The sequence below is a fragment of the Bos javanicus genome, chromosome 17 (genome assembly GCF_032452875.1).
Source record: "Bos javanicus breed banteng chromosome 17, ARS-OSU_banteng_1.0, whole genome shotgun sequence".
NCBI classification, from domain to species: domain Eukaryota; kingdom Metazoa; phylum Chordata; class Mammalia; order Artiodactyla; family Bovidae; genus Bos; species Bos javanicus.
The window spans coordinates 63,953,428-63,981,237 of NC_083884.1; the positions used below are offsets into that span (position 1 = coordinate 63,953,428).

At 51.7% G+C, this 27,810-nt stretch overlaps 1 protein-coding gene across 3 annotated transcripts; it reads left to right on the forward strand.

Annotated features, from left to right (window-relative positions):
* Nucleotides 1-5,260: 5,260 nt before the first annotated feature.
* GLTP (glycolipid transfer protein) lies at nucleotides 5,261-27,800 on the forward strand. 3 transcript variants are annotated; one of them, XM_061385090.1, is made up of 5 exons: nucleotides 5,261-5,559; nucleotides 20,222-20,280; nucleotides 21,239-21,372; nucleotides 24,228-24,378; nucleotides 26,625-27,800. In XM_061385090.1, exons 1-5 carry the CDS (start codon nucleotides 5,457-5,459, stop codon nucleotides 26,805-26,807), a joined length of 630 nt encoding a protein of 209 aa, XP_061241074.1. In that variant the 5' UTR covers nucleotides 5,261-5,456; the 3' UTR covers nucleotides 26,808-27,800. The 3 variants fall into 3 exon arrangements, with proteins under 3 accessions (XP_061241074.1, XP_061241073.1, XP_061241075.1); XM_061385089.1 differs by having other exon boundaries at nucleotides 5,323-5,559; nucleotides 25,692-27,040; XM_061385091.1 differs by having other exon boundaries at nucleotides 5,335-5,559; nucleotides 26,629-27,800.
* Nucleotides 27,801-27,810: the final 10 nt, after the last annotated feature.

The following is a 27,810-nucleotide window of genomic DNA, read 5'->3' on the forward strand; positions in this document are numbered from 1 at the left end:
GGCGGGTTGGCATGGCGGCTCTTCACACCCAGAGGAGTTGGCTCAACAAAGCCAATTTGGCACGTTTAATCCTGCTGAAAACCTGGCAGTTGGGGAAGTGACATCACTGGAATCAATTACCCCCAGAATTGCCAGTCCTGGGTAGAAATAACTCAAGAAATCGATTCGTAATAACCACACCATTCATCGAGGGCTGCCTGCCTGCCAGGGCACCCCCCACCCCCCGCCCCTGCCGCCAGGTTTCCATTAACTTGTTAAACCCCACATCAGCCCTGAGAGGCCATTACCATGATTACTATCCTCATTTTACAGGTGGGATAAACTGAGGCTTAGAGAGGGGAAGTGTGGCCAGCTGAGGAACGGCCCTCACAAAGATCAGGTGCTATCCCCGGAGCCTGTCGGATTTGGACAGGATTTGGAAAAGGGGTCTTTGCGGATGTGATTAAGGGTTGAGATGGAGAAATCATCTTGGATTATCTGATGGGCCCTAAATGCCATCACAAGTGCCCTCCTTATAAGAGAGAAACAGGGGACTTCCCTAGGGGTGCAGTGGTTAGGACTCTTGTGTTTCCACTGCAGGGGGCACAGGTTCGATCCCTGGTCTGGGAAGAGCCCACAAACTGCATGGTGCAGCCAAAAAAAAGAAAAGGAAGAAGAGACGGAGAGAGACTTCATGTACACAGAGGAGAAGACCATGTGAAGACGGAGGCAGAGGCCAGGGTTATGCAGCCGCAGTCTGGGACATCTGGAGCCATCAGAAGCCAGAAGAGACAAGGGACAAATTCTCCTCTAGGGCCCTCCCAGCATGTGCAGCACTGCTGACACCTTGACTTTGGCCCGGAGATACAGATTTCAGACTTCTGGCCTCCAGACTGGGAGAATAAATTTCAGTTGTTTGAAACTGGCAAGTTTGTGGTCATTTGTTACAGCAGCCACTGGAAACTTATACAGAAGTATGGCCCATGGCCATACAGCTATGAAGTGGCTCAAAACATAGTAAGTGCTCAATAAACGTTGGTGTGGTTGTTTGGTCACTACGTCGTGTCCGACTCTTTTGCGACCTCATGGACTGTAAACTGCCAGGCTCCTCTTTCCGGGATTTCCACTCCCTTCTCCAGGGGATCTTCCTGACCTGAGGATCAAAGCCACGTCTCCTGCATTGACAAGCAGATTCTTTACTGCTGAGCCACCAGGGAAGCCCTCAATAAATGTCATCCGTTACTATTATTATGACCATATTATGACCAAATCAGCCTTGGGAAGCTGATTTCCAGGGTGAAATGTCCAAAAGAACACGACCTTGGTCTTCTTTATCCATCCCAACAAACACTGTTGAGAAGGGACCGTCTGAGTCACCCAGATTTGACAATTTGGTTTGGAAAGAAGCTATTAACACAGGTGGAGTCGGTTCAGGAAAATGATGAAACTTGGTAGAATGAACACCTCACTCCCACTGAGTCAATGCCTAGCACTAGAATTAACTCCACTGGCCAAGCTGGTCCTGCAAATCAATTTGAGAGCAGGTTCGTAGCTGATGGAGCAAGTGTGATGGCCCAACAGTTCAAAAAGATGAGGTGGCTCCTCTGTGTCTGGAAGTATCTCCCACACAAAACCTTATTTATTGTTGACTCCATCCTCTGTCCTCTTTGTTTCAGAGTAATACCCAATACATATGTACTGAATGTGTGACGTTTGCCCCACTACAGTAAGCTACAGTGGGGGTTGATGGTCCATAGCTGATGGCCCCAGCTGCTAACGTTCATGTGGCTCCTCCCCGCGCTTCCCATCCCCTCTTCTCCCTCCCCTTCCCGCCCATGCCCTTCCCTTCCATCATGCTAAGTTGTGTCAGACTCATTGTGACCCCATCAACTGTAGCCGCCAGGCTCCTCTGTCCATGGCAGGTGGATTCCTTACCACTGAACCCCCTGGGAAGCCCCCTCCTCCCACTTCCATTATATTTGATAACGGTTTGATCAGGAACTTCCCTGCTGGACCTGTGGTTAAGAATCCATTTTGTAATGCAGGGGAGATGGGTTTGATCCCTGGTCTGGGAACTAAGATGCCACATGCTGGGCAACTAAGCCCATGCATGTGCCATAATAAAGAATCCAGGGTAGTCTAAACAAGGGGGTCCCAGCAACATCAAGTGAGCTGTAGAGGGAGGGGGATAAGACACATGCTGGTCCACAGAGGGGTGTCATAGCCCAGTGGGATAAGAAGAGTGTCCATATGGTGTGAGAGTGGCCCCATCATAGGGGCCAGAGCTTGTGTGAGTGAGGAGGGCATCCTAATGGAAAAGCAGCTTGGCATGGGGGGTCAGGCAGCCTCCCAGGTGACACTAGTGGTAAGGAGCCCAGCTGTCAATGCAGGAGATGTAAATTTGATTTGATCCCTGGGCCAGGAAATCTCCCTGAGGAGGGCACGGCAACCCACTCCAGTATTCTTGCCTGGAAAACCTCATGGACAGAGGAGTCTGGCAGGCTACAGTCCATAGAGTCACAAAGAATTGGACATGACTAAGGCTACTTAGCACGCACACATGGGGTGTCAGAGATTGAGTAGGGTGTAGAGGGTATCCTTGTTGGGTAGAGGGCAGCATCAACAATAAGAAATCATGATCTATGGGGTGGGGGTTGGTCAATTAAGTGAACACACCGAGAATACTAGGTTTCTCACTGTCAGAGAGGAGGTTACCAACATGGAACGACTAGCATTAACCCTGTGGAGTTAGGTTGGACTTGGATCTATTAGGGTGAACTCATGCTTTTCAACATCAATAGAAAACCATGGAAACAAATATAGATATAAGTGTGTGTGTGTGTGTGTGTGGACATCCCTGGTGGTCCAATGGTTAAGAATCCACCTTGCAATGCAGGGAACTTGGGTTCGACCCCTGATTGGGGAACTAAGATCCTACATGCTGCAGGGAGTCTTAGCCCACACACCCCAACTAGTGAGAAACCCAAACACTGCAACACAGATATCACATGCTGCAATTAAGACTCAAAGCAGTCAAAAAGTACAAGAAGAGCCTGGAATATCTTGTGTCAGAAAGTAAGGAAATGTTTAAAGAATGGTAGGGAGACAGAAGCCAGCTGAAAAGGACCATCACGGGCTGAGTCTGGGATACATTGGGCGCCCAAATAAATAATAACAGCAATGGATTGTAACCCATGGAATCAGAAGTCTGTACTGATGAAAATAAATAAATGGAAAGTCTGATGAGAGATGGGATAGTAGTCTCAAAATACCTCTCCATGAACTATGTATTATTTTCAAAGAGGAAAGAGGAGATTCAGAGGCTCTCTGAGAGTGGTGGGGACTGTGGAGAGCTGGGGATTCCATCCCACAGCAGGCACTTAAAATTTTTGTTGTATGGATGGGTAGGCATCAAGACATCACATTCACTCAGAACAACGACCCATCTCACCACATCGAACCCATATTCCATGACAAGACAGTTTTTCTAGACTTGAATTTTTGATATCAGCCACAGTCTCTGGTGGTTTGGCTGAGATGGATCAAGTTGAGAAATCGGGGTGTCATCTGAGGCTGGCGGTCCCCATGTAAGCTGTGATCTCTCTGTTGAAGTAATGGCAGGGCTGTGTCTGAAATATGGGTGGGGGTTCTGGGTCCAAGTGCTGGGCGGGCTGGTGAGGGAGGCTTCAAGGAGATGGTATCTTAGGATGCCTGAGGGGGGTGAGGTTGGGTGGGGTGGGAACAAGCCAAGTTTGACGGCTTGGGCTTCTATTCGTCGGTGAGCTGACTTGATGGAACATGTCAGGGTTTGGGTCATGAGTAAGACATGATGATAATCTTTTTTCCCCCAGATCCTTTCATTTCCTGACTATACATGGGTTTGGAACAGCCTCTTCTCTCATTTTCCCCTTGCAAAATTACATTGAGAAATATTGAATAAAGTTTGGCAATTATTTTTACTGACACCGGTGAGTTCTCATTGCCCTTAGCTTAAAATCTAAACTTTATACCACACTCTACCTAACCTAACAAGCCCCTGCTCTCCTCCCTGAGCTCAGTTCCTATCATCATTTCTCTGCCTCATCCTCTCACTCACTCCACTCCCTTTCCCTCCCCTGGTTGCTTGCACACACCAAGCTCTTTGTCACCTTAAGGCTTTTTCATGTGTCCCAGCCACTCTGGCTGTCTCCTACTTCTTCTTCAGGTCCTGGATCAAATGTCACCACTTCATAGGTACTTACTGCCCCTCACTCCCTACATCCTATCACAAGCACATCCTCAGTCATCCCTGTCACTCCGCCTTATTTTATTTTCTTCATTACACTTAGCATATGAATTTGTCTTATTTACTTATGTATTGTATTGTAATATAATGTATTATCTTGTCTCCTCAACTAGAATGTGAGCCCCCACAGGAGCCAGGATTTTGCTGTACTGTTCATCACTTTATCCTCAATGCCTAGCACAGTGCACGGTGCATGGTGGGAGCATAGTGAATTGCTTATTCTGAGAATGAATGAGAAGCTCTCAACAGCTATGTGCTAGATTTTAGGATACATGCATCAAGGTGAGTTGTGACTGAGATGAATTGTGCTCCAGGTTGTGGCAAGCATGTGCCTTGGTCTATTGGGGTGAAGTCAGGTTTGAGGAAACATGCACCAGTCAGGTGGTGATTGAGTTGGATTGTACACTGGGCTGAGTCCATCAGGTAATATCAGACTGTACAGGTCAGACTGGACCCCAGATTTCAGCTGACAAGAGTCCTAGTTAGGCATGACTGAGTTAACTTGTGATTGGCCAGTGTCCAACAGGCAGAAGATCACTAAAGAATCAAGGATCCCCACTGTTGTAGCCAAAGAGAACTTTGATCACAGCAGGGTCCAAAAAGCCTCTTGGGACTGTTAAAGGTTAGTCCCTGTTTGTGGGGTAGCAAATGTCCTGAAGGATGCTGGCAGGATTGGGCCGTAACCTGGGCTGGTGGATGGGTTGTGAGTTGTGACCTTGCCCATCAGGCGAGGACGGGGCCCGAGCCAGTTCGCCTGGTTGCGGGGTGCCACGCCGGAGGTGGCAGGAAACACGAGGGGACGGGACACCTGGGAGCGGCTCACCTGGGCGTACCTGAATGTAGGAGTCGCCGCGCTTTCGCGCGGGCGGGTTGGCCCCGCCCCCCGGCCAATGGCGGCGCGGAGGTCCACGGCCGTGGGCGAGGATTGGGCTGGCGGGCGCGGCGGCGGACGCGGATTGGGCGCGGGCGGGCGGGGGTGGGGCGGCGCGGCAAGCAGTTTAGGCGCTCGGCCTGCGGGCGGCGCTGAGCGCTCGGCTACGCGGGCGCAGCGCGGGCGGAAGTGGCGACGCTGGCGTCCCCGGAGGCTGCTGAGGGCGGCAGTGACATCCCCGGCGCTGACGGCGGCGGCCCGGGGGGCGGCGTGGACGCCCGCGGCGCCGGCTGGGGCATCACCGCGGGCCTCGACCCCGAAATGGCGCTGCTGGCGGAGCACCTGCTGAGGCCCCTGCCTGCGGACAAGCAGATCGAGACGGGGCCCTTCCTGGAGGCGGTGTCCCACCTGCCGCCCTTCTTCGGTGAGCCGGGGTGAAAGGGGGATCTGGCCGGGAGCCCTGCCCCAGGGCGCTCCCAGATGCACCCGCTTCCTTCTCTCAAATATCCCCAAACCAGCCCTTCCGTGGACACCCCAAATCCTACTTCCCCAGGCACCAAAGATCCCCTTTTTCTGCAAGCACCCTAGATTTCCCCTATCCCAGACTGCTCCCAGATCCTCTCTCCCCAGAACATGTCACATCCTCATCTCTTCCCGGACATCCACAAACCCTCTGTCTCCCCAGACACTTCATCCGTCAGATGCCCGCAGATCTCCACCCGCTTGTGCGCCCCAAACGTCCATCTCCCCACGAACACCCCTACTCTACCACATCCCCAGTTCTGCAGTCCTCTGTCTCCCCCAAAGCGTCCCACCGTCCCCCACCGCCCAGGTCTTTTATCCCTCACCCCATCCTCCCGTTCTTCCTCTTCTGAATGGCTCCCAACGCTCTCACTTTAAAATGAAACCCTCATTTGATAAACCCCCTCTTTTCTGTAAATTCTCCCATCCTCTCCCTCGTGGGACGGTGTGAACCCTTCTTTTCCTCATAATTCCAAGTCCAAGACCCCCCACCCCCCACCCCCACTCCAGGGGCAGAAAGCCTGGCAAAGTGAGGAGGGGGTTTTTGGAAATGGAGTTGCAAAACTCTCGGGCCCCCTTCTTGGGGAGAACCACCTAAACTTTCCCCTCCGTTTGGAGCAGGGGTCGAGACCAGGGGACCTGCTTTGTGGGGTGACATCAGACACTGGGTGCTTGGGGTGGGGTCCAAAAGAAAAAGTCCCCTCCCCCATCTGTCATGCCCTGGGAGGTCACAGGAACACTGGGAGGCGGCCCTAAGCCAGTTGCAGACCCTCGTTTCTCCCGTGCTCCAACCCAGCCCACACCCTGGATGGAAAATGGGAAACAGAAGACAGTAGGGCCCTGCCCTTTGCCTTGCTGGTCTCCAGGAAAGAATGCAACCTGAGCTCTGCTTTCTCCTCTTCCATGTGGGCTTTCCCGAAACCCCGCCCTGCTGGTTTACTTGGTGGCCTGGCTGGAAGAGACCAGTCCCCAGGGCAGAGTCCAACAGAAACCTGCAGACTGACAGAAGCTGACACTAACTTGGACTAAAGGGATGGTGGCACCCAGGGCAGTCACTCCCTTTCCCCTGGAGGGTAATCAGGGCTCCCAGTGGGCAGTAGTTGCTACAGTGCTGTGGGCTCTGGGGTGGTTGTGGCTACATGAAGTCACATCCCTGTTCTCTTCCTCCACCCTTTGCCTCACCGTCCCCATCTGTGAAATGGGCATGCTGATCTCTGAGGCTAGTGGCAAGGACTAAATGAGGTGGAGTGTGTAAGGTTCCGAGGCCTTTAAATGCCTAGCTGTTGGGGGCGTGGTTGTTATACAAGTTCCTGAGTTCAGTTTTGGTTCCTTCATAGCGTAGATGATTGATTAATGAGTGTTTGAGTGAGTGCCTTTGCCTGGTTTGTACGATTCTCAGACCTGGGTCCTTTACGTCTACTGTTGCATCCCTGATACTCAGAACAATGTCTGGTGCCCAGTAGGTGCTCAGTCAGCACTTAAATGTACAGAATATTCTTAATATTGGTATCTCCATGTTGAGATAATGCTAAATCTCCAGGCAGGAGCTTGCGAACTGTCTGATTTTAGCATTGAGGAACTGTTGGTTTTTGTGATGGGTTTTTCCCTCCTCTTTTAGTTCTATGAATATTTGCTCTGAATAAGGATTCAGAATCTGTTTAATCTAGTCCTTCTCAACTCAAACAGTTTTGCCCCCTCAGGGGACAACGGGCAGTATCTGGAGACATTTTTGGTTGTCACATCCTGGGGGGGGCGGTGGGTAAGGGGCACAGGGAGATGGTACTGGCAGCTGGAAGTCAGGGACGCTGGTAAACACCCTCCAGGGCACAACATAGACCCCAACCACAAAGAACTGAGCCAGCCCCAAATGTTAGCTGTCTCTCAAGGTGGAGAAACCCCCAAGGTAAGTTCTGTGGCCTTTTCCTCCTGCATCTTCAGCAAGGTTGTCCATCAGTTTCTGTGTTCGGGGCCGCCTTCACTTGATGCAAGTATCGGGCCAGTTTGACGGGAAAAGAGGTGGGTGGTGGTGGCTGGAGCGGGTGGTGAGCTGGTGCCTGGGTAGGAGAACGTCCCCTCCCCCTTCCCTGATCTCAAAAGACCCTTGTCTTTGCTGCGAACTGGGTGTTGTGGGCCGTCACATCTGTTGACAGAGCCGCCATTTATACAGAAGCCTCAGTGGGTCGGCCCACAGAGGATAATTCTTAGCACTGTTTGAGAAACATGATGATCCGTTCTGAAGCATTAAGGCTTTTCTCGGGGGAGGGTTCCTCCCAAGGGTTGAAGTTTGGGGAGGATGCTCCCACCAGTGGCTTTCCCCTGGCACACCGGGTTTGATGGAGATTGGCCCATCTGCTCTGAAACATGGGCTTTGTCCAGGTCTTGGGAATGTCTGGTCCCTTGGGTGATCTGTGATCTGGGTGCCGTGTGTGTCTCTGGCATGGAGCAGGTCTGAAGTTTGAACTCAAGAAGTCTGAATGGCATTGTGGCAGTTCCTTCCAAAGCAGGGTTTCTCCACCATGACACTGCTGACATTCGGGGCTGGGCCATTCTTTGGAGTGGGGGGGTGGGGCTGTCCTGTGCTTTGTAAGATGTTCAGTGGCATCCCTGGCCTCTCTCTGCCAGATGCCAGCAGCATCCCATTTCTCCAAGTTGTAACAACCAAAAATACCTGCAGAGAAACAGTCACCCCCAGTTGAGAGCTTCCTCTCTTGATACGAATAGAGCAGAGGGCTAAGAGCAGTGTTTTTAAAAAGTATTTATTTCTTTAAGGAAGATCTGTTTCTCAGAGGAAAAATTGATCAAGAAGAAATGATAAATTAAAAATCTCCCTGCCATTTTTTATTGAGCATTTACTCCATGCTAAGTAGACTATGTAGATGGGTTCACTTAATCCTTTCACGGCTTTTTGAGACAGAGTTTTTTGTTGTTATTTTAAAAAACCTTAATTTATTTGGCTGCACTGGGCATGTATGCTTAGTTGTTTCTCGGCCTAGGGGACTTTAGTTCCAGGACCGGGGACTGAATCTGCGTCTTCTGCATTCAATGTATAGTCAAAGTCACTCAGTTGTGTTCGACTCTTTGCAACCCCATGGACTATATGGTCCATGGAATTCTCCAGGCCAGAATACTGAAGTGGGTTGCCATGCCCTCCTTCAGGGGATCTTCCCAACCCAGGGATCAAACCCAGGTCTCCTGCATTGCAGGTGGATTCTTTACCAGCTGAGCCACAAGATTCTTATCCACTGGACCACCAGGAAACCACCGGATCACCAGAAAAGTCCCGTTGTTTTTTTTAAGAGAAATCAGTGGTGACATTTCAGACTATTTTCCTTTCAGACCCATTTGTCTCTTTATCCAACTTTAAGGGAAAAAGGATAAACTGCTTTTTTTTTTTTTTTAAACCCAACCATATAGCATAACTAGCTTTTCATGTCAACTGTCATTTTCCAGAGCTACTTAGAATTTTGTTGTTTGAATGTAGCCATAAACTGTTTAACCAGGCCCCTGGTGTTGGATATTCACATTGTTTCTTTTTTTTCTCTAGTAAACCATGCTACAGTGAACATTCTTATGTATATTTCTTTGCATACTTCTTTGGTTATTTCTAATTTTTTGAAGGGAAATTGCTGGGTCGAAGCAGGTGAAGGCTTTACATGTGTTTAGCGCAGTCACATTTCTTAATGCTTCATTGGATGTGGTTTGGGACAGAATTGGTTGGGCTTGATGAATGCTGATTCTTTTGGGCTGCAGGTCATGTGTGGTTCAGAGCACCTGTATCCTGGGCTCGTTCTTCTGTATCTCTGGTCTGAGCCTCCCAAGCCGGATAGGTTTTGCTGTGTCCACCTAGAGGTCAACAACCCTTTGTCCATCTTCTTTCTCCACCTTGACCAAGTAAGCGGATCTCACCACTGATCAGTTTGCAGTTGACTTCTGTGAGGCCCTACCCTCTCAGCTTTTACGGTGGATTACACAACCATTCCAGAGCATTTGCAGTTGAAGGGTGGGGAATGGAGGGAGAGAGAGGCGAAGGGAGAGACCTGGTTATCATTTAGTTTTGTCACTCTCTGTCTAGAAGCTGCAGTGGCTCCCTATTACCCCACCTTGAAATCCATGCTGTAGCCTTTCTGAATGGCTTGCAGCCCCAGAGATGGCGCCATGACATCACTCGCTTCTGGCTCTATACCTGCGTCAGAGTCTCACTGCCCGGGGCACCACTCCCCTCCAGCCCACCACCTTCCTTTCACCGGGATGGGTTCCGCTGATACTACAGCCGCTTAAGGCAATGGGTTTTGCAATTAAAAAAAAATTCTTTTTTGAGGTATAGTTGCTTCCCAGGTGGTTCAGTGGTAAGGAATCTGCTTGTAATACAGGAGACACAGGTTCCATCCCGGGATTGGGACGACCCCAGAAAAGGAAATGGCAACCCACTCCTCTCCAGTATTTCTTGCCTGAGAAATGCCATGGACAGAGGAGCCTGGCGGGGTCCATAGGGTTGCAAAAGAGTCGGACATAACTGAGCCACTAAACTACAACCCAGTTGCTTTACGATGTTGTGTTAGTTTCTGCTGTATAACCAAGTGAATCAGCTGTGTGTGTAGACATATCCTCCCTCTCTTGGACCTCCCTCTCACTCCCCCACTTCCCCCACTCACCCCAACCCTGGTTTTGCAACTTTGAACTGAACCAGCCTGCTGACTCCTCTCATCCATTGGAGGTGTATTTGCAAGTAGGGAGTGAGGTCTTATTAACCTTGAGAAGCATCTCCTGTGTGTTGGTGAGACCCACTCGTGAGCTTACCTGGCCCAGATTAGAGCCGAGCAACACCTAAACAGAGGGCTGCCTCTGGCCCTGTGTGTTAACCTGTTCATCTGTTGGCTGCTTGGGAGGCTTAGAGAGAAGTTGCTTTGAACCCGGGTTTATTGTTGGCTGAAGTCCCTGAATGGGAGTCTCTCAGTTCAGTTCAGTTCAGTTCAGTCGCTCAGTCGTGTCCGACTCTTGGTGACCCCATGAATCGCAGCACGCCAGGCCTCCCTGTCCATCACCAACTCCCGGAGTTCACCCAGACTCACGTCCATCGAGTCAGTGATGCCATCCAGCCATCTCATCCTCTGTCGTCCCCTTCTCCTCCTGCCCCCAATCCCTCCCAGCATCAGAGTCTTTTCCAATGAGTCAACTCTTCGCATGAGGTGGCCAAAGTACTGGAGTTTCAGCTTTAGCATCATTCCTTCCAAAGAAATCCCAGGGCTGATCTCCTTCGGAGTGGACTGGTTGGATCTCCTTGCAGTCCAAGGGACTCTCAAGAGTCTTCTCCAACACCACAGTTCAAAACCATCAATTCTTCGGCGCTCAGCTTTCTTCACAGTCCAACTCTCACATCCATACATGATCACAGGAAAAACCATAGCCTTGACTAGATGGACCTTTGTTGGCAAAGTAATGTCTCTGCTTTTGAATATGCTATCTAGGTTGGTCATAACTTTTCTTCCAAGGAGTAAGCGTCTTTTAATTTCATGGCTGCAGTCACCATCTGCAGTGATTTTGGAGCCCAAAAGAATAAAGTCTGACACTGTTTCCACTGTTTCCCCATCTATTTGCCATGAAGTGATGGGACCAGATGCCATGATCTTTGTTTTCTGAATGTTGAGTTTTAAGCTAACTTTTTCACTCTCCTCTTTCACCTTCATCAAGAGGCTTTTGAGTTCCTCTTCACTTTCTGCCATAAGGGTGGTGTCATCTGCATATCTGAGGTTATTGATATTTCTCCCAGCAATCTTGATTCCAGCTTGTGCTTCTTCCAGGCCAGCGTTTCTCATGATGTACTCTGCATATAGATGGAAATTGGTATCAAGCAGAGCCAGCCTGAGCTTGAATGCTGGTTCCACGGTGTCCCAGCTGTGTGTCCTCACCCAGGAGCTTCCCCTCTCTAAGCCTGCAGCCCCGACTGTAAAAGGGGGAAGCTAGGCCTCCAGGGGGGCTGGTGGAGGCTAACTCCCCCAGATGATGTTGGCGTCCAATGCGAGAATCTCTCCACCCGAAAGCCTGAGAATCTGCACCTCTTGCCACACTGCCCTTGGGCAACAAGGTTCTTGCAAAAAGAAGCTTCCTCGGGCTCTTGGTGACTAGCTGCCAGGGCTAGGGGCCAGCTGAGCAGCCTGGCTGCTAAAGCAACTCTCATTTATAACATCCAAAGGCCAGCTCAGAGCACAGACCAGTGGTGTCCACCACCTTTGTTCCTCTAGCGAAAAGGAGATCTTCTTGATCCTCTGGGTTCAGAAAAGTCCAGCCCTGAGGTCAAGGATGGAGGTCTGGCCTCTGCTCCTGGAGGGAAGAAGATGGAGAAGCCAGAGGGAAGACCCAGACATCCGCTCTGTCCCCTGCTAGCTTGTCCAGCCCCCACCTCGTTCCTCATCTGTGGGATGTCCACTGCGTAGGGCTGGTTGCAGGAACAGTGCCCCATTGTGAATCGTGTCCCAGGCCCCAGCAACGTGCCTGGCAGAGCATCGGTGCCCAGCCAATGGATAACTTGAAAGGGAATGGAAAGAATGCGTGACGGCGGCTTTGTAAGGTATAACGCCTGACCCCATAGCTAGCGTAACCCATGTTTTGAGTGACTTCCATGTGCTTCAGCATTGAACAAGCCGATCTCTCATTTCCAATCCTCCTCCTCACGACCTTATGAATTAGGAGGAATGGGCACCACTTTACAGAAGAGGAGACTGAGGCTAAGAGTGATGAAGGGAGGTGACCAAGTCAGGTAACGAGGAAGGGCTTTGTAGGGGGCCAGCCCTGCACACAAGTCTTTCAGAGCAGAAAGGACCTTTTAGAGCTGTTGTGGGGGATGGGAAATGCTGGCAGTTCCCATCTGGCATTGACACTGTGCTCATTTCAATGAGCTTGTTAGAATAGCAATGTTGAGTTCTGGTCTTAGGTTGCATTGTTTCAGTTTTAAAAGGGTCTGGATGGATGTTAACTGCTTGTGTTACATTCTTACCGAGTTACTTGTATCAGGGCTTTTTTTTCCCCAAAAAATTGTTATTGTGTTAACTGTATCTGAGCCTTTACAAGTCCTTACAATGGATCAGCGCTCCCCAGGGTCCTATAAAACCTCTTTTCTCCATCTGCAGTTCTGTGGCCAGCTCACTTCCTCTGGCTCAGAAATGATTCATTTTCTGCGCTGCTATTAGGCCACCTTCCCTTCACCACTCCCTGCTGAGATCTCAGACTGTAATGGTCAGGAGTGCACAGTCCTTAGTTTATAACTGGAAAGTTCCTGCTGATTTTATCCATATCCACACCTTTCTCTACCTCTCTCTCCTCCCTGTCTTCATCTCTTTCTCTTTTGATTTTTTTTTTTTTTGTCATGCCTGTGGGATCTTAGTTTCCCAGCTAAAGATAGAACCCAGGCCCTCAGCAGTGAATCCCAACCACTGGACGATGAGGGAATTCCCTTTTTGACATCTTAATCATTGGAATCATTCTTTCCTGGATTTCTTTCCTAAAGAATGATGCTATAATGTATGATAACAATTATTATAATCATAAAGAATAACTTTTAAAAAACTGAGCCAGAAATTATGCTAACCCCTTTATTTCTACAGCCTCATTTAAGCCTTGCAATAGCTCTATAAGATGGGGTGTGTTATTAACCTCATTTTACAAATGTGGAAACTGCAGCTCAGAGAGGTTAACTAATTTCTCCCAGGCCACACAGCAAGTAAGAGAACTCATTTTCCCATTTGCATTCCCAATTGCTGGCTGGTTTTTGCCAAAGGGGACAATTGTGGATAAAGAGAGTTGGCATGTCACGGGGCTGATTTTATTTTTGTTTTTTTTAATTTTAAAAATTATTCTAAAATTTCTTTTATTTATTTGGCTGTACTCGGTCTTAGTTGCAGCATGCAGGATCTAGTTTCCTGACCAGGGATCGAACCTGGGCCCCCTGTATTGGGAGCACAGAGTCTTAGCCATTGGACCACCAGGGAAGTCCCACGGGTGATTTTTAAAAGTACCATTTGGTAAATATTTTTTCCTCTTAGATAGAAGTTAGAGTGGGAACTAGTTTTTGAAAGGTGAGCATTCTCGGGCTCTTACGCTTCAAAATAGGCCTAATTGCAGACTGAGCCACCACACATGCACACCCCACATACCACGGGATTAATAAATGATTCATCTCCATCAGCTGTAATTTGAGTGCCTCCCATTATGATCCTTGTAACCTAGGATCTGTAAAGTTAATCTGTCCCACGTGATTAACAGCGAAACCTTACTATCCAGCTATTGAAAAAAAAAAAATTGAATTTGAAATAGAACCTCCCCAAACCAGGCCCCTAGCATCCTGACACAGGCACCCTGTTCTTCCTTTTTCAAATGAATATTTACGGGTTGGGCCCGGATTTCCCACACTGAACCACACAGGCTGAAAGTGAAGGTGTGCGTCTTAAAAGCAGAATGCTTTTGTTCTTGAGTGAAAATTATTCCTGAGATGAAATGAGAGGGTGGGGGCTATTCGGTCACCTTGTGGCCCAGTGTTGGGAGCATCACCTACTGGAAGAGATGGTTGCCTAGAGAGGCAGGCGTAGAGGGGGCAGCTTGGATGGAAATTTCCAAGTATGTGCTGGGGGCTTGCTCGGAGCATAACAGCAGGTGCTTTCCAACTACATGGAGGCCAGAAAAACAGGAAATGAATGTGATTCTGTGCGGCACATGGGGACTGCTGGCTTATGGGGAGTTCTGCTCTCCAGACAACCTCAACCGTCTGAACCATGGCAGAGACCCGGGCAGAACTGTCACAGAGGTCACAGTGTTGCTGGGTGTCTGCTTCCTCTTATTCTGTCAGTGATGCTGACAGAGTTGGCTGCTTGTTCTCCCAGTATCTCACAGAATCAAAGCACTGCCGAGAAAGCAAGAGGAATTTTTTAAAAACTACACAAAGCTGGGGACTTTCCTGGCAGCCCTGTGGCTAGGACTCTCCACTGCCACTGCAGCGGGCATGGGTTCCATCCCTGGTTAGGGAACTAAGATTTCACATGCCACAGGGCACAGCAAAAAAAAAAAAAACAACCTACATAACGCTGTCCTAAAACCCTGGAAGCATACCATGTAGACCCATTTAGGGAACAGTTGAGGGGGCCTCTGATATCACTGGGCCACATCTTTATCATAATTCCTATTTTTGATGATGGCTCTGTTTAGTACACTGCAAATGGCTTGCTGTACAAATGCAGGGACATGTGTCATACGTTTGGATAAGTTCCATCCAGGATAGCTGAACTAGAGAGAAAGTTGGTACATTCATCAAATTTGGTAGATGGAAAATATTTCACTGCTTTTTTTTCCATTATTGAGATTAAATGTCTTTTAATTGTCCATTTTTCTATAAGGAGGTTATTTCTTATTAATTTGTTAGAGCTCTTTACATATTAGGGATAATAGTCTTTGGTCTATGACATTTGTTACATGGGTCACCCCCTCTCCCAATCAGTTTGCTGTTTGGCTTTGATTGGTGATGGGATTTCCTCCCATGCCCACCCAATCCCATATAGAAGGTTTTGGGGTTTGTAATCAGACTTATTGGCCTTTTTGTTATGCCTTTTGGATTGAGTGGCATGCTTGCTGCTGCTGCTCCTGCTAAGTCGCTTCAGTCGTGTCCGACTCTGTGCGACCCCAGAGACGGCAGCCCACCAGGCTCCCCCGTCCCTGGGATTCTCCAGGCAAGAGTACCGGAGTGGGGTGCCATCGCCTTCTCCGAGTGGCATGCTTAGGAAAAGTCTAAAGAGAAGGGGCCATTTGCCACATGTTCCCGGTGACCAAGGTAAGGCTTGACTGTGTTTAGAATCTGTGACCCTTTATGAAGTAAGATGGGGGGAATGTACTTGATTTTTTCTCTTGTTTTTGAGATGGCTTCTTTTTACTCTGGATGTGAGACGATAAACTAGAAAGCCACCCAAGCCTACTCCCTCTCTTCTGGCAGGTTCCGGGTGCCATTCTAAAGAGCCCATTGGCTGACAATAATGAAAAACAAGTTTGGGATAACTGCAAAACAGGTAAAACTAGAAAGGTAATTTTGAGGCAGGACTGTATTCTGTATGAAAGGTAAAACTGGGTGGCCTGACAAGAAATGCGTCGTGTCCAGAGCAGGGCCGGCGTGAGTTTCAGCTCGCAGGCCACCGAGTGCTCAGGGGTCAAAATCATTTTCAGTTTTGCGGTCAGAGTCCTCTCGCTTTTGCCGAGCTCACACACACACAGATGGAAACATTCTAGAAAGAAAGGCTAGAGGGGATGCTGGTACCAGCCTCGGGTCTGGAATTGTGTGTGAGTGCCTGGCTCTCACCAGGTGACCCTGCACCGTCATGAGGCATTTCAGAGCCCAGTAGCGTCAGGCTAAGCCAAAGCAAACAGCAGCCCAGAGCCTTCCATAGGGCGTGTGGAGGCCGGCGTCAGGTCACCTGGAGTGCCTCCTGTTTGCCCAGCACCTTGGGGCTCTGGAAAGGGAGGGGCCTGAGCCCAGAGCGGTTAAGTCACTTGTCCAGAGTGATGCCAGATCTGAGATCTGAACTCAGGACCAAGGCTGCGTAGCTCTACGCTGCTCCTCCTCTGATCACAGGCGGTCCAGATGCTGCTGACCCGACTCCTGTGTGTGTTTCTCTATGTACACACCACCCCCCTCTCCTGGGGGCCATCTCCCAGCCCTGCTTTGCCCCTCTCTCCTTCTGCTCCCTTCCCGGCTCCAGAAGTCCATCCAGGCCCCACATCCCACCCCTTGTTGAGCAGAAGCCTGGTCTCTGCATGGTCGCCATGACCTGCAAGAGCAGCTGCCTTGGGGCCAGCTCCTGCAGACCACGATGACCTCGGGCCTCACGTGGTGTCAGGAGAAAATGAGACAGCCTTTCTCCCTGCCATCTGGGGGTAGGGAGGACACTCAGAACCACACAGAAGCCATTTCCAGAGCCAGGGAAACCGAATGTTACTCTCAGTGTCTCTAAAATGCCTGTCGACTGACCTGAGTCACTGTGAGAAGCTGGTAAGCCACCCACATGTGGCTGATGATCGCCAAACCCTGGTTCTGCATCTCCACGCAGGATGGCATTACTCGAAAATCAGCCCGCAGTGGTAATCAAATCACGGCCAGGCTCTGAGCCCTGACTTGGCATGCCTCCCCCATGCTCCCTCACAGCAGCCATACAGGGACGGTCCCTTTACAGACGGGGAAACCGAGGCCAAGCCCCTTCCCATGGCCTCTGCCATCTTAGTTGTGTGGGTCCTCAGACCCGTGCGTTGGGTCAGTCTGCCCTACAAGAATGTGGCTGGAAAAAGCACGGTGGGGTGCCTCTTGATTCATGTTTCCCACTATCTGCCCCCTTGTTCATGCCACTGGCTGCGGGGGTGGGGAGCAGAGCAGGGGACTAAGACCACCTGGTCTCTGCCCTCTCAGCACTCAGGGGGAGGTGGACGGAAGACAGACTTACACGTGGAACCACAGCGAGGGTAGCAGTGCAGTGAACTTGGAGAAAAAGTGGAAGGAAGAGGTCCGACTTTCATGAGCAGGAAAAAAAAGCCTGACATTCTCTTCCAGTTTTTTATATGAAAAATTTCAAGCATATAACGAAATTGAAAGAATTTCACAGCAGCTATTCACGTAGCCACCATCTAGATTCTACCATTTATATCTGACTGTACCTGTCTGTCCACCTCTCTGTCCATCTGTCAACCCGCCTCATGTCTTTGGGCACCATATATTTTTGAAAGACCAGGAGGTGCAGCCATGGTCATGCCTTTAGAAGAGTTTTGCCAGTCCCCAGAAAGCCCATCCATGGCGCCTGCATGGCCCCTGTGAGACTCGGAATTGGCGACCCTTGGCTACACAGTCAAGAGGGAAAGAGTCACTAGCGGTGGAGAGTCTTGACTGTCTTACATTTTTTTTTTTTTCTTGAGGTTTCTTTTTATTTTTTGGCCACTCCGTTTGGCGTGTGGGATCTTTGTTCCCTGACCAGGGATTGAACCCGCGCCCTGGGCAGTGAAAGCACTGAGCCCTAACCACTGGACCATAGGAAGTTCTCTGCATTATTACTGTGCATCATCATGCTTCCGGGGAGTTGTGGCAAGCGTCCCGGCAGAGAACACGGTGCAGGACTAGCAAATTGCACAGGCTTCCCAGGTTGGCCTTGCAGGATGAGGCCAGCGATACATCAGGGAGGATGAAACCATGGGTGGAGTCATTACTGCATTAACGCCCTTGGCAGGATCTGGTGGGACAGGATGTCTGCACCCCCGTCTGGCACCCCAGAGCAGCTCCTGCCACCGTCTGGGAAGGGAGATGTGACCCCATAGGAGTGGGAGAGAGGCTGGCAAGCTGAGAGGAGGGTTTTTCCAGCCTGAGGATCTTGTACCCGGGAGCCTGCAGTTGGGCCACGCGGCTACTCGGGCCCCAAGGGGGCCTCAGTTGGGAGTCAGGAGAGTAGAGGTGGCCAGGGGCTCGGGCCCTGTGTTCCCACTCAACGCAGGCCCTGGAGGACCTGGTGACTTCCAAGCCTGGGTGATGTTTGCTGGAGCGCGGAGCCTAGCCCTAGTCGTGTCCCAAAGTCATAAAGACGGTCAGAGTTCATTTACTGAGGGTTGCTGCACTGGGCACTCTGCTAAATGTGTTCAGTGTTTGGATTTCAATCCCCACCACAACGCTATGAAATACGTACAGGTGGCACAGGTGGTAAAGAGCCTGCCTGCCAATGCAGGAGATGTAAGAGACGCAGGTTCAATCCCTGGGTCAGGAAGATCCCCTGGAGGAGGGCATGGCAACCCACTCCAGGAGAATTCTTGCCGGAGAATCCCAGGGACAGAGGAGCCTGGCGGGCTACAGCCCATGGGGTAGCAAAGAGTCAGACATGACTGAAGCGACTTAGTACGTACACATGCTGCCCCATTTGCCATGTGAGGAAACTAAGTTACATGGAGCCCAGGCAGGAGACCTGCTTACCTGGATTCAAACCCAGTCTGTCTGGATTCCTACCTGACCTCCTTTCTATGGGGTTTGGGGCTTTTTCATGTAAAACATCCAGTGCTGTTTCCTCAATGCACCTCTCTTAACAGATGCAGTTAGAATGTTCCAGATGGCTGGCCAGGTGTGCCGGGTCACCTTGGGTGGAATTCAGCCCACAGGTGGCCCTCCTCCAGTCCTCCGCCCCGTGCAGCTGGCTGGTGCCTGCCCGAAGCCCCTGCCTGGCCTGCGGACAAGGGGAAGCTGGCGGGGGGGAGTTCCCCGCCATAGGTTTTGGTACCCACTTGTGGCCTGCTCAGGTGTCTTTGCCCCCTGGGCTCTGTATCGAGGATGCTCAGAGGTGGCAGGGAAGCACAGCTGAATTCAGGCTCTGAGGCTGAAGTCCTTGTTGAGTCTGCTCAGGAGAGACCCGGCCCTTCCCTGTCTGTTCCCTCCATGCCCAGCCCTCAGCAGGGAGCTCTGACCCGTGGGCTGTCTCTGGTCCCCATGACGGCCTGCTGGGGGGGTCACAGAGGCGGGAAAGGAGGAGAAACAGGCCGTAGACTGCTTATATTTCCCAGGGAGCCCTGAGTTCCAGGCACTGCCAGTTTCTTGGTCCACATTTCATCAGCTCCAAGGCGCCACCTGTTTTAAGGTGGTCTGTTGTTTTGTGAACCACCAAGAAAGGAACACTGCCTCCAAGGGAGAGCATTCGGATGTCAGAGATGAACAAAGTATGTGTCTCAGAAGTGGGTGGTTTCAAGTCATCCTCGTAGCAGCTCCAACCACCTCTGTTGGCCCACTTGCTGGATGGGAAAACTGAGGCTCGGGGAGCAGAAGGGATACTCCCAAGCCCCGACTGCCAGTGTCTGCAGAGCAGGTGTGCAGCCCCAGTTCATGAAGCTCTGTTAAGTGACGGGGGTCCCCCTGCTGGTGGCTTCTCCCAGGCTCCTACGCAGAGTCTCAGGACCGGGGGGCCTCTGGGTCACCAGCTCACTTCTGCCTTAGAAGTTGGTGAATGAGAAGGTTATCTTTCATAAATCTGGCCCCTCTTCTCCCACGGACTAAGATTTCTCGAGCTGCTTCCTGGCCAGCTGGTTTGTTAGCAGCCATCTGCCTTGTCGGCCAAGATGGTTTCTCAGAGTGTTAGTTTTGCGAGATGCTCTACACTGTACTGTCCAATATGGTAGCTACTGGCCACATGTGGGTATTACATTTAAATGAATGAAAGTTAATAAAATTACAAATTGAGTGCCTCGATCACACCACATTTGAAGTGCTCAGTAGTCACATGTGGCCCATATTAGATGGTGCAGATACAGAACTTTTTATCCTAGGATGAGGGGTGCTGTAGAAAAAGCATTTGCCCCTTAGAGAATCTGGTTGTATTTTAAAGGCTCTGACAAGTCCTGCAGTAAGCAACCGGTCTCACTTGGAGCCCAGGACTCCAAATTTACTTGCCCACGAACTGTTTTAACACCTACAAACAGTTCTTGCCTTAAACACATCAAGTGACCTTTCCCCCTGTCCCACGGCGGTCCTGAATATCACCCTTGTTGGGATTCTAACATCTCTCTTCTTGTTTTGTCCCCAGATTGCCTCGGCTCCCCAGTGTTTACTCCTATCAAGGCGGACATAAGTGGCAACATCACCGTATGTACTTGGCCTGGCAGCCCCAGTACCCAGATCAGGATTCTAATCCCACCCTGGTTACACTGCCCTGCTACCCACTGCAAGCTCCCCAGGCTAAGGAACAGAAGGAGATGTGGAAAACAGGCCTGGCCCCCAGCTCCTCTGACTCAAGGCTCCAGGTTCTTGGTTCTCCTTGCAGTCATGCCATCCAGTCACAGCCAAACTGGGATTCACAGTCTGGAGGGCTGACCTGAGAAGGAACTGGCTGGTACTTGGATTCACTCCACCAAACAAAAAATAAACTCCAGGGTCCACAGTTGCACTGACCCAGCCCTTTCCTTCCTCAATCCTTAGAGCTCCTGATGGCATCCCCCAACCGCTGACCGCCCTCCCCCTTCCCCAGCAAGGACCCACCATGAGGCCGGTGCTGTGTCGTTATCCCCATTTTACAGACAGGGAAACTGAGGCCCAGAGCTGTTGAGAGACTCACAGCAAGGAAGTGGCAGGGGTGGGATTCACATCCAAACTTCCCGCCTCTGACTCAGGAGCCTTCTTCCTGTTGGACATCTCTGAATCCTAAGGACCTACTTGTGTTTGTCCACAGAAGCGAAACTTCAGATACTTGGGGTTCAAGGTGCTGTCAGTAGTGGTTGGAGAACGTGGACTCTGGGATCTGGTCAGGGCTGGACCCCGTTCCCACCTGTACCAGCTGTGTGACCCTAAGCACATCACTTCGCCTCTCTGAGCCTGCTTCCTCATCTGTAATTGGCACGACGGCAGGCACGTCAGGGTTGCTGTGGGATTAGAGAAGGCTGTGGCTGTGAAGCGCCGCGTACATCCAGTGAATGCGGATGGCCTGGGGGTTACTACTGTCGTGACCAGCCCCCACGCCGGTCCTGGCAGGACAGCGAGGCTCTGCTGGGGTGGCAGCTATGGAGGCAGCCTTCCCCAGGGGGAAACCCTGTGTGCTCTGTTCCAGAAAATCAAAGCTGTCTATGACACCAACCCGACCAAGTTCCGGACCCTGCAGAACATCCTGGAGGTGGAGAAGGAGATGTACGGGGCCGAGTGGCCCAAAGTGGGGGCCACGCTGGCACTGATGTGGCTGAAGAGGTGATGGGCTTGGGTGGCGGGGTGTTTGTGTGACCGGGGGGCTGGGGGCCTGCCGTGCAGAGGACGGACAGCCAACCCCGCCACTGCCCCAGGGCGTCTGCTCTGACAGGGCGGACGGGCACGTCCATCTTCCACATAGGCATTCTTCTTGTGCAGTGCTACTTAGTGACAGAGAAAAAGCACCCTGGGGGCCAAGTTCTGCCTGATGGTGACACTTCTTGCTGGTTCCAGCCTCACCAGATGCATAACAAACCCACAGATACTCTGGCCACTGTGCTAAGCTCTTTAGATGCCTGATCATATTTTATGTGCTGTGAGTTAGGTATGATCATCCCCATATATCCCATGTCCTAGCGGAGGATGCTGGTGGCTTCTGGGGCCAATTCGTGGGCTCAGGGCACAGGGCCAGGGCTGGGACAGAGTGGCTGAGCTCTGCAGTTGCACAGGTCATGCACTGCACAAAGACGTCCTGACTACAACCAGCCAGTCACGTCACGCACATGGCAGATTTGTATATTATGACAGCTTATTGACAGAACCACAGCATCTAGAGAAAAAAGAACTCTAATTCACATAAATTCGACCTGTGGGCTGGGGGCAGGGCACCCCGATACGGGACTTGAACTCAGACGGTCTCACCCTGGAGTTAGCTGACAGTGCTTGTGACCATGTTACGCACTGTCCTCGTGGCACATACTTGGAACCGTGTAGAGTCATTCCATCTTACAGACGAAGCCGCTGAGGCTCAGAGGGCCAGGCAGCTCGCTTGCTGAGCTCATGCTGCTCTCTGCCAGCTCCTGGATTCCCTCAGCTATGGAGGCTCCACAGTCCCTGGCAGCAGCTACGAAGCCAGGGACCCATTCTCTCCTCCACTGATGTTCCCAACATTGCCCCTTCTCTGGGGCCTGGAGTCAGGAGCCAGGAAAGTCACACTTTCCCTGGATCCCCATCCCCAGAAGCTAATCCTCACCCCATACTCTCTGTGCACTTCTTTGGTGAAATGGAACAGGAAGAGTCTGCTCCCTGGAGGATGTAGCCAGTGTGGGCATCAGTGGGTAGGTGGGCTGTAACTAACACCTTTATGGCCTATTTTATGACTTGTCAACACTGAGCTGCCCTACTCTTGTGTGTCAGCCAGAGAGTCACATACCTGGAATGAGGAATGCCCCTGGGTCCATCCACTGGCAGGTTCTGTAGGTTTCTCAGGAAGAGCCAGGCAGAGAGTGACATTCAGGTCAGGAAGTAGGTTGTTTGTGTCCAGAGGAGACATGGGCAGAGCCTGGTGACTGGGAGAGCAGATCCTGGTGGATGTCAACAAGTCGAGCACATAATGAGCACCTGCTGTGTGCTGTGCCTGGTGCCGGATGCGTGGGATGCTGCTTGGAGAGGCAGGGTCCCTCTTAGGGTATCACAGTCCAGCCCAGGCAGGGGGTCAGGCTGCGGGGCAGGTCATGGCAGCAGGATATCAGAACCTGGAGCAGAGAGAAATCAGGGAGGGCTTCCTGGAGGAGGGTTACCAAGTAGCATCTCCAAGACTGAGCAGCAGGGTCCCAGGAGGAAGAGGCCTTGCAGGGGTGGGAGGGCAGGAGAGGTACAGAGTATCCACCCCTCCAGGAGGATCTGGTCCAGCCAGGGCCCTAGATGCAAGGTGGGAGCAGGGAAAGATGAGGTGCAATTGGTCAAGGATGAATTCCAGCCTCCTTGGGGGTCCTGGGATGCCACGGAGGGGCATCAGCAATGGGGTAAAATGAGGCTTGACAAAGACTCACTCCAGCTCTGGGCAGCAGGAGGATCATAAAGGCTGGGAGAAGCAGGGGCTCAGGAGAGGTGGCCAGTCAGGGCAGGGCTGGGACTAGACCCTGAGCGTGGTTCACAGTCCAGGCTGATCCCCAGTGATTGAGAGTTGTGATCCAAGCATGGAGGAGTTCCTTTGCCTCACACGTGATAAAGCTGAGCTTTATCCTTTCAGTCCTCGGGCCAAGCGTTTCTGCCCCAAGAACCACCCAAATTGATCCCCACCCCCTTGCAGGGAGGGAGCAGAGGAGCCCAGTTAGGGAGTGAGACAGGCTCTCACTGTCTAAGATACGAGACTGAGATATGAACTTATATCTCAGCCTTTGACTGAGGCTTTTGGAGTACCTCTGTATTCCCCTCCGTGAAGTGGGCAGATTGTGCTGATCTCAGTCTCACCGGACGGACTGAGGGGAGCAGATGAGATGATGTGGAATAAAGGGCTGGCACTGATCTGATTCTAAACTTGGTGGCCTTGCCATGACCCACACCCTGCTCCTGGTTCCTGGAGCATCATCCTACCTCAGAGGAAGGGCTCAAGTGGCCACGGGAGGATGCGGACCACGGCACAGGCAGGGATGGGAGCGGGGAGCCCACAGGATCAGACTCGCTCGTGTTCTCTGCATGGCCCTGGTCTGTGGTCCCTGAGCCCTTTGAGGACCAGAGCTGGGGCTTCAACACTATATTGATTGGCTTCGTCCCTCAAGCACGGATGGCCACATGGCCATAGAAATGGGCAAAGCGCGTCCAGACCCTGCCCTCTATAGACTTCCCAGCCCAGCAGAGGCCGTGGCCGGGGTCAGCCCCAGGCCAGGTGTAGACGAGGTACTTGGGACACGTGAGGTGATCCCCTGGAAGTGGAGGGGGGTGGGGTGTCACGTTACACAGAAGCTGGTGTAGACATGACAGCTGAGTGACTGTCAGCTTTGGTATTCCAGGGTCACGGGAAGTGCTTTATTCAGGGTACATCCGGGTCAGGGTACATCCGGGTCTCTGTGCGGTGGGTGGGCGGGGCCAGCGGGAGCGTGCTGCACCCTGACGCACCCTCTCTTTTCCGGCTGCAGAGGCCTGCGCTTCATCCAGGTCTTCCTCCAGAGCATCTGCGACGGCGAGCGGGATGAGAACCACCCCAACCTCATCCGCGTCAACGCCACCAAGGCCTACGAGATGGCCCTCAAGAAGTACCACGGCTGGATTGTGCAGAAGATCTTCCAGGTGAGCCACCCCGCGGGCGCAGAGGGACCCCTGGTTGTGGGGTTCGCCCTCCGCCACACGCTCCGTCGCTGTGGCACCCCTGCCCCGTGTCCGTGTTTGCGCTGCCCACCCTGGGCTCAGGAGGGGCTCTCCCCCGTCTGTCTGGGATGAGACTGGTGTGATGAGAGGCCTTTGCTGCACGGTGGGCATTTTCCTAAGTGCTCTGTGGCAGCTCTGACGAGGGGCCTGATTGGGAGACCATGAGAAGAACCAGGACAGGGACGAGGCCCTCAGGTTGACGGTGGGCTGACCTCACTGGCCCCTTGGATTCAGCTGGGACCCTGGCACTGGAGGCGGGTGGGGAGGGGAGGAAGGGCCCCTGTGCCTACCCACGGGGGTGTCTGCTGAAGGGACATCTGCTCACGAGGCTCTTGGTGACTTGTGTTGGGGTGATGGTGACCACAGGCCTTCGGCACCAGCCCGGCTATGGGAGAATACCACCGGAGAGGCGTCGAGAGCCCACGGGTGCACTGCACACTGTTCTGGTCCCCCTTTCTCCTACAGCGCCCCCTGCCCGCCCATCCTCTCTGCGGAGAGAATGGGGCTCTGAGGGCGGGTCTCTGTCCCGCGTGGCACAGGTCATGGGCAGGCAGGGTCAGGCGTCAACTGAATCCAGGCAGGAAATATGGCACCTGTGGGCCGTCCGTCCGCCCTGGCAAGCACCCATCCCGGGCAGGGACTGCAAGAGCCCTGCCCCCCCGCCGCCCACAGGGCCTTGCCCCCTGTGAAGGCCTCACGACCACCGCCATAACTGGGTGCCCTAAATGCCTAGCTCAAGGCGGGCTGCCCGTGGAGGGTCACTTTCACGAGAGGCCCTGTCCTTGGCTCCCTTTCACAGATGAGGAAACTGATGCCCCGGGCGTTAAGTATCTTGCTAGAGGTCACACAGTTAGAAATTCCTGAGCCAGGATTCCTGAGCTTAGTATCCTCATCTTGCAAATAGACATAAAATAGGCCCTGCCTCACAGGCTCATTGTGAAGAGTCTATGTATTATTCTGTATACAGTGCTTGGTGTGTTGAAACTATTTCTATTTTGATTGTTTTTTTTTTTTAATTGGAGGATAATTACTTTACAATGGTGTGTTAGTTTCTACTGTACAAGGTGAATCAGACATGAAAGTGAAAGTTGCTCAGTTGTGTCCAACTCTTTGCCACCCCATGGACTATACAGTCCATGGAATTCTCCAGGCCAGAATACTGGAGTGGGTAGCCTTTCCCTTCTCCAGGGGACCCTCTCAACCCAGGGACCGAACCCAGGTCTCTCGCATTGCAGGCGGATTCTTTACCAGCTGAGCCACAAGGGAAGCCCAAGAATACTGGAGTGGGTAGCCTATCCCTTCGCCAGGGGATCTTCCTGACCCAGGAACTGAACTGGGGTCTCCTGCATTGCAGGCGGATTCTTTATCAACTGAGCTATCAGGGAAGCCAAATCAGATATAAGTATACATATATACCCTCCCTTTTAAGCCTCCCTCCCTTCCATCCCCCCTAACCCTAACCCTAACCCCCCCCCCCCCGCCCCCTTCTCAAACTTGTAGTCTTAAGCCTTTTTATCCGGTTGCATTGTTTTCCTTCTAGTTCGGAAATGCTATGAATTTCTGGTTCTCTGGGCTTTTCAAGTTGTCAGGGAAGCCCTGAAATTTAGGCAAGTGTCGCCCCCTGAAGGTCAAAAGAGGAACAGCACAGATCCGCCATCCTCTCCCCACCCCGCCCTTCAGATAGTGGGTCTCAGGAGGAAGCTGTTCACCTCCAGAGCAGGGAACCCACCGGAGGGAAGAGGTCCATCCTTGCAGAGCACCTACTCTGTGCCTGGTGCTGTGCTCAGCACTTGGCACGACCTCCTTAATCCTGACAAGAGCAACCCAGTTGGGCAGGTGCCATTGTTATCCCCATTTTACAGATGAGGAAACTGAGGCTCAGAGAGGCTAAGTAACTTGCTCAAGGCTCACCGCTAGTCGGCAGTAGAAGCTGGAATTTGAAGCCAGGTCTGTCTGTCCCCAAAGCTTCCTGCTGTCCCTCACCTGGTAGAAAGGGACACACACACAACCCCCCGCCACCACCACACTTGGCCTTTCCTGTTCAATGCCATGAATAACACAGGCCTCATGCCCAGTGCAGACCTTGGGGGCATTCCCTCCCAGAACCTGACCGGTGGCTGGGCTTCCCCTCCTCTAACACTGTGCCACCCCCTGTCACCCGTCTCAAGGCAGCGCTGTACGCGGCCCCCTATAAGTCCGACTTCCTCAAAGCGCTCTCCAAGGGCCAGAACGTGACGGAGGAGGAATGCCTGGAGAAGATCCGCCTCTTCCTGGTCAATTACACGGCCACCATCGACGTCATCTACGAGATGTACACCAGGATGAACGCCGAGCTCAACTACAAGGTGTAGGCCAGCTCCACAGCGGGTACTCTGGACGGCACAGCCCGGACCGCAGACCCCCTGCAGGGACAGGCAAACCCGAATCACTGTGAATCTGGCTGGCTAGCTGCCCCCTGCCCGTGGCGCGCCCCCAGAGCAGCCTTGAGTCAGGCCAGGGTCCACAGGGGGCCGGCCCTGGTCTTTTAAAAGTCACGTTTGGGCTCTGTCCTCCTGGAGCAATAAATAACCGTCACACTTCAGAATCTCCTTTAAATTTCATGACAGTACAGACTGACTTTATGCCTTCATTTCAGTGTGGTAAAAATCAATTAATATTTCTAATAAATCAAGTCCTAGGGTTTTTTGGTCCCCTCCAACCCCCATTTGGAGCATGACTCTGGGGTAAGTGGTGTTAGATCCGTCACTTTGAAAATAGGCACGTGTCTTTCTGAGGAGCTGGCTGAATGATGTTTTGAGTGTTTTAAGGACCATGAGGGGGTTTGATCTGAAATTATACAGGGCCCCTCTTGTGGGATTTTTTTTCTTTTTAAAGAAAACTGGTGTGTGTTCTCATGTGGTTTGCACAGCCGAGCCTCCGGCACTGTCATTAGAGCCCTCTCTTACTGTCTTTTGCCAGACAGTGTTTTTTATAGCTGAAACCAACCAGCAAGCCTTTGATGACCAAGGGGAGGCTTATTTTAAAGCTATCAGACACAAATAACCAACCGTAGATGATTGCATTTGCATTCTTCTGCATAATTACCTTCAGGGACAGCCTTTCCAACCTAAGCAACTACCTACCATGTGTATTCTTTTGAGGGGGAGAGGATGAACCCATGAACATGCCTTACTGCCTTAACTGTCCTTCCTGGCTCTTAAAAAAATTGTCTTTTTAAAGTGTCGGGATGACCAAAGCAACCCACAAAGAATTGATGTATGTTTAAAAACCCAGTGAGGAACAATTGGTGATTTTTATGCAGAAACTAAATAATCCTTAATAAATAAATCTCTATTTTGGAATCACATTGGTGTG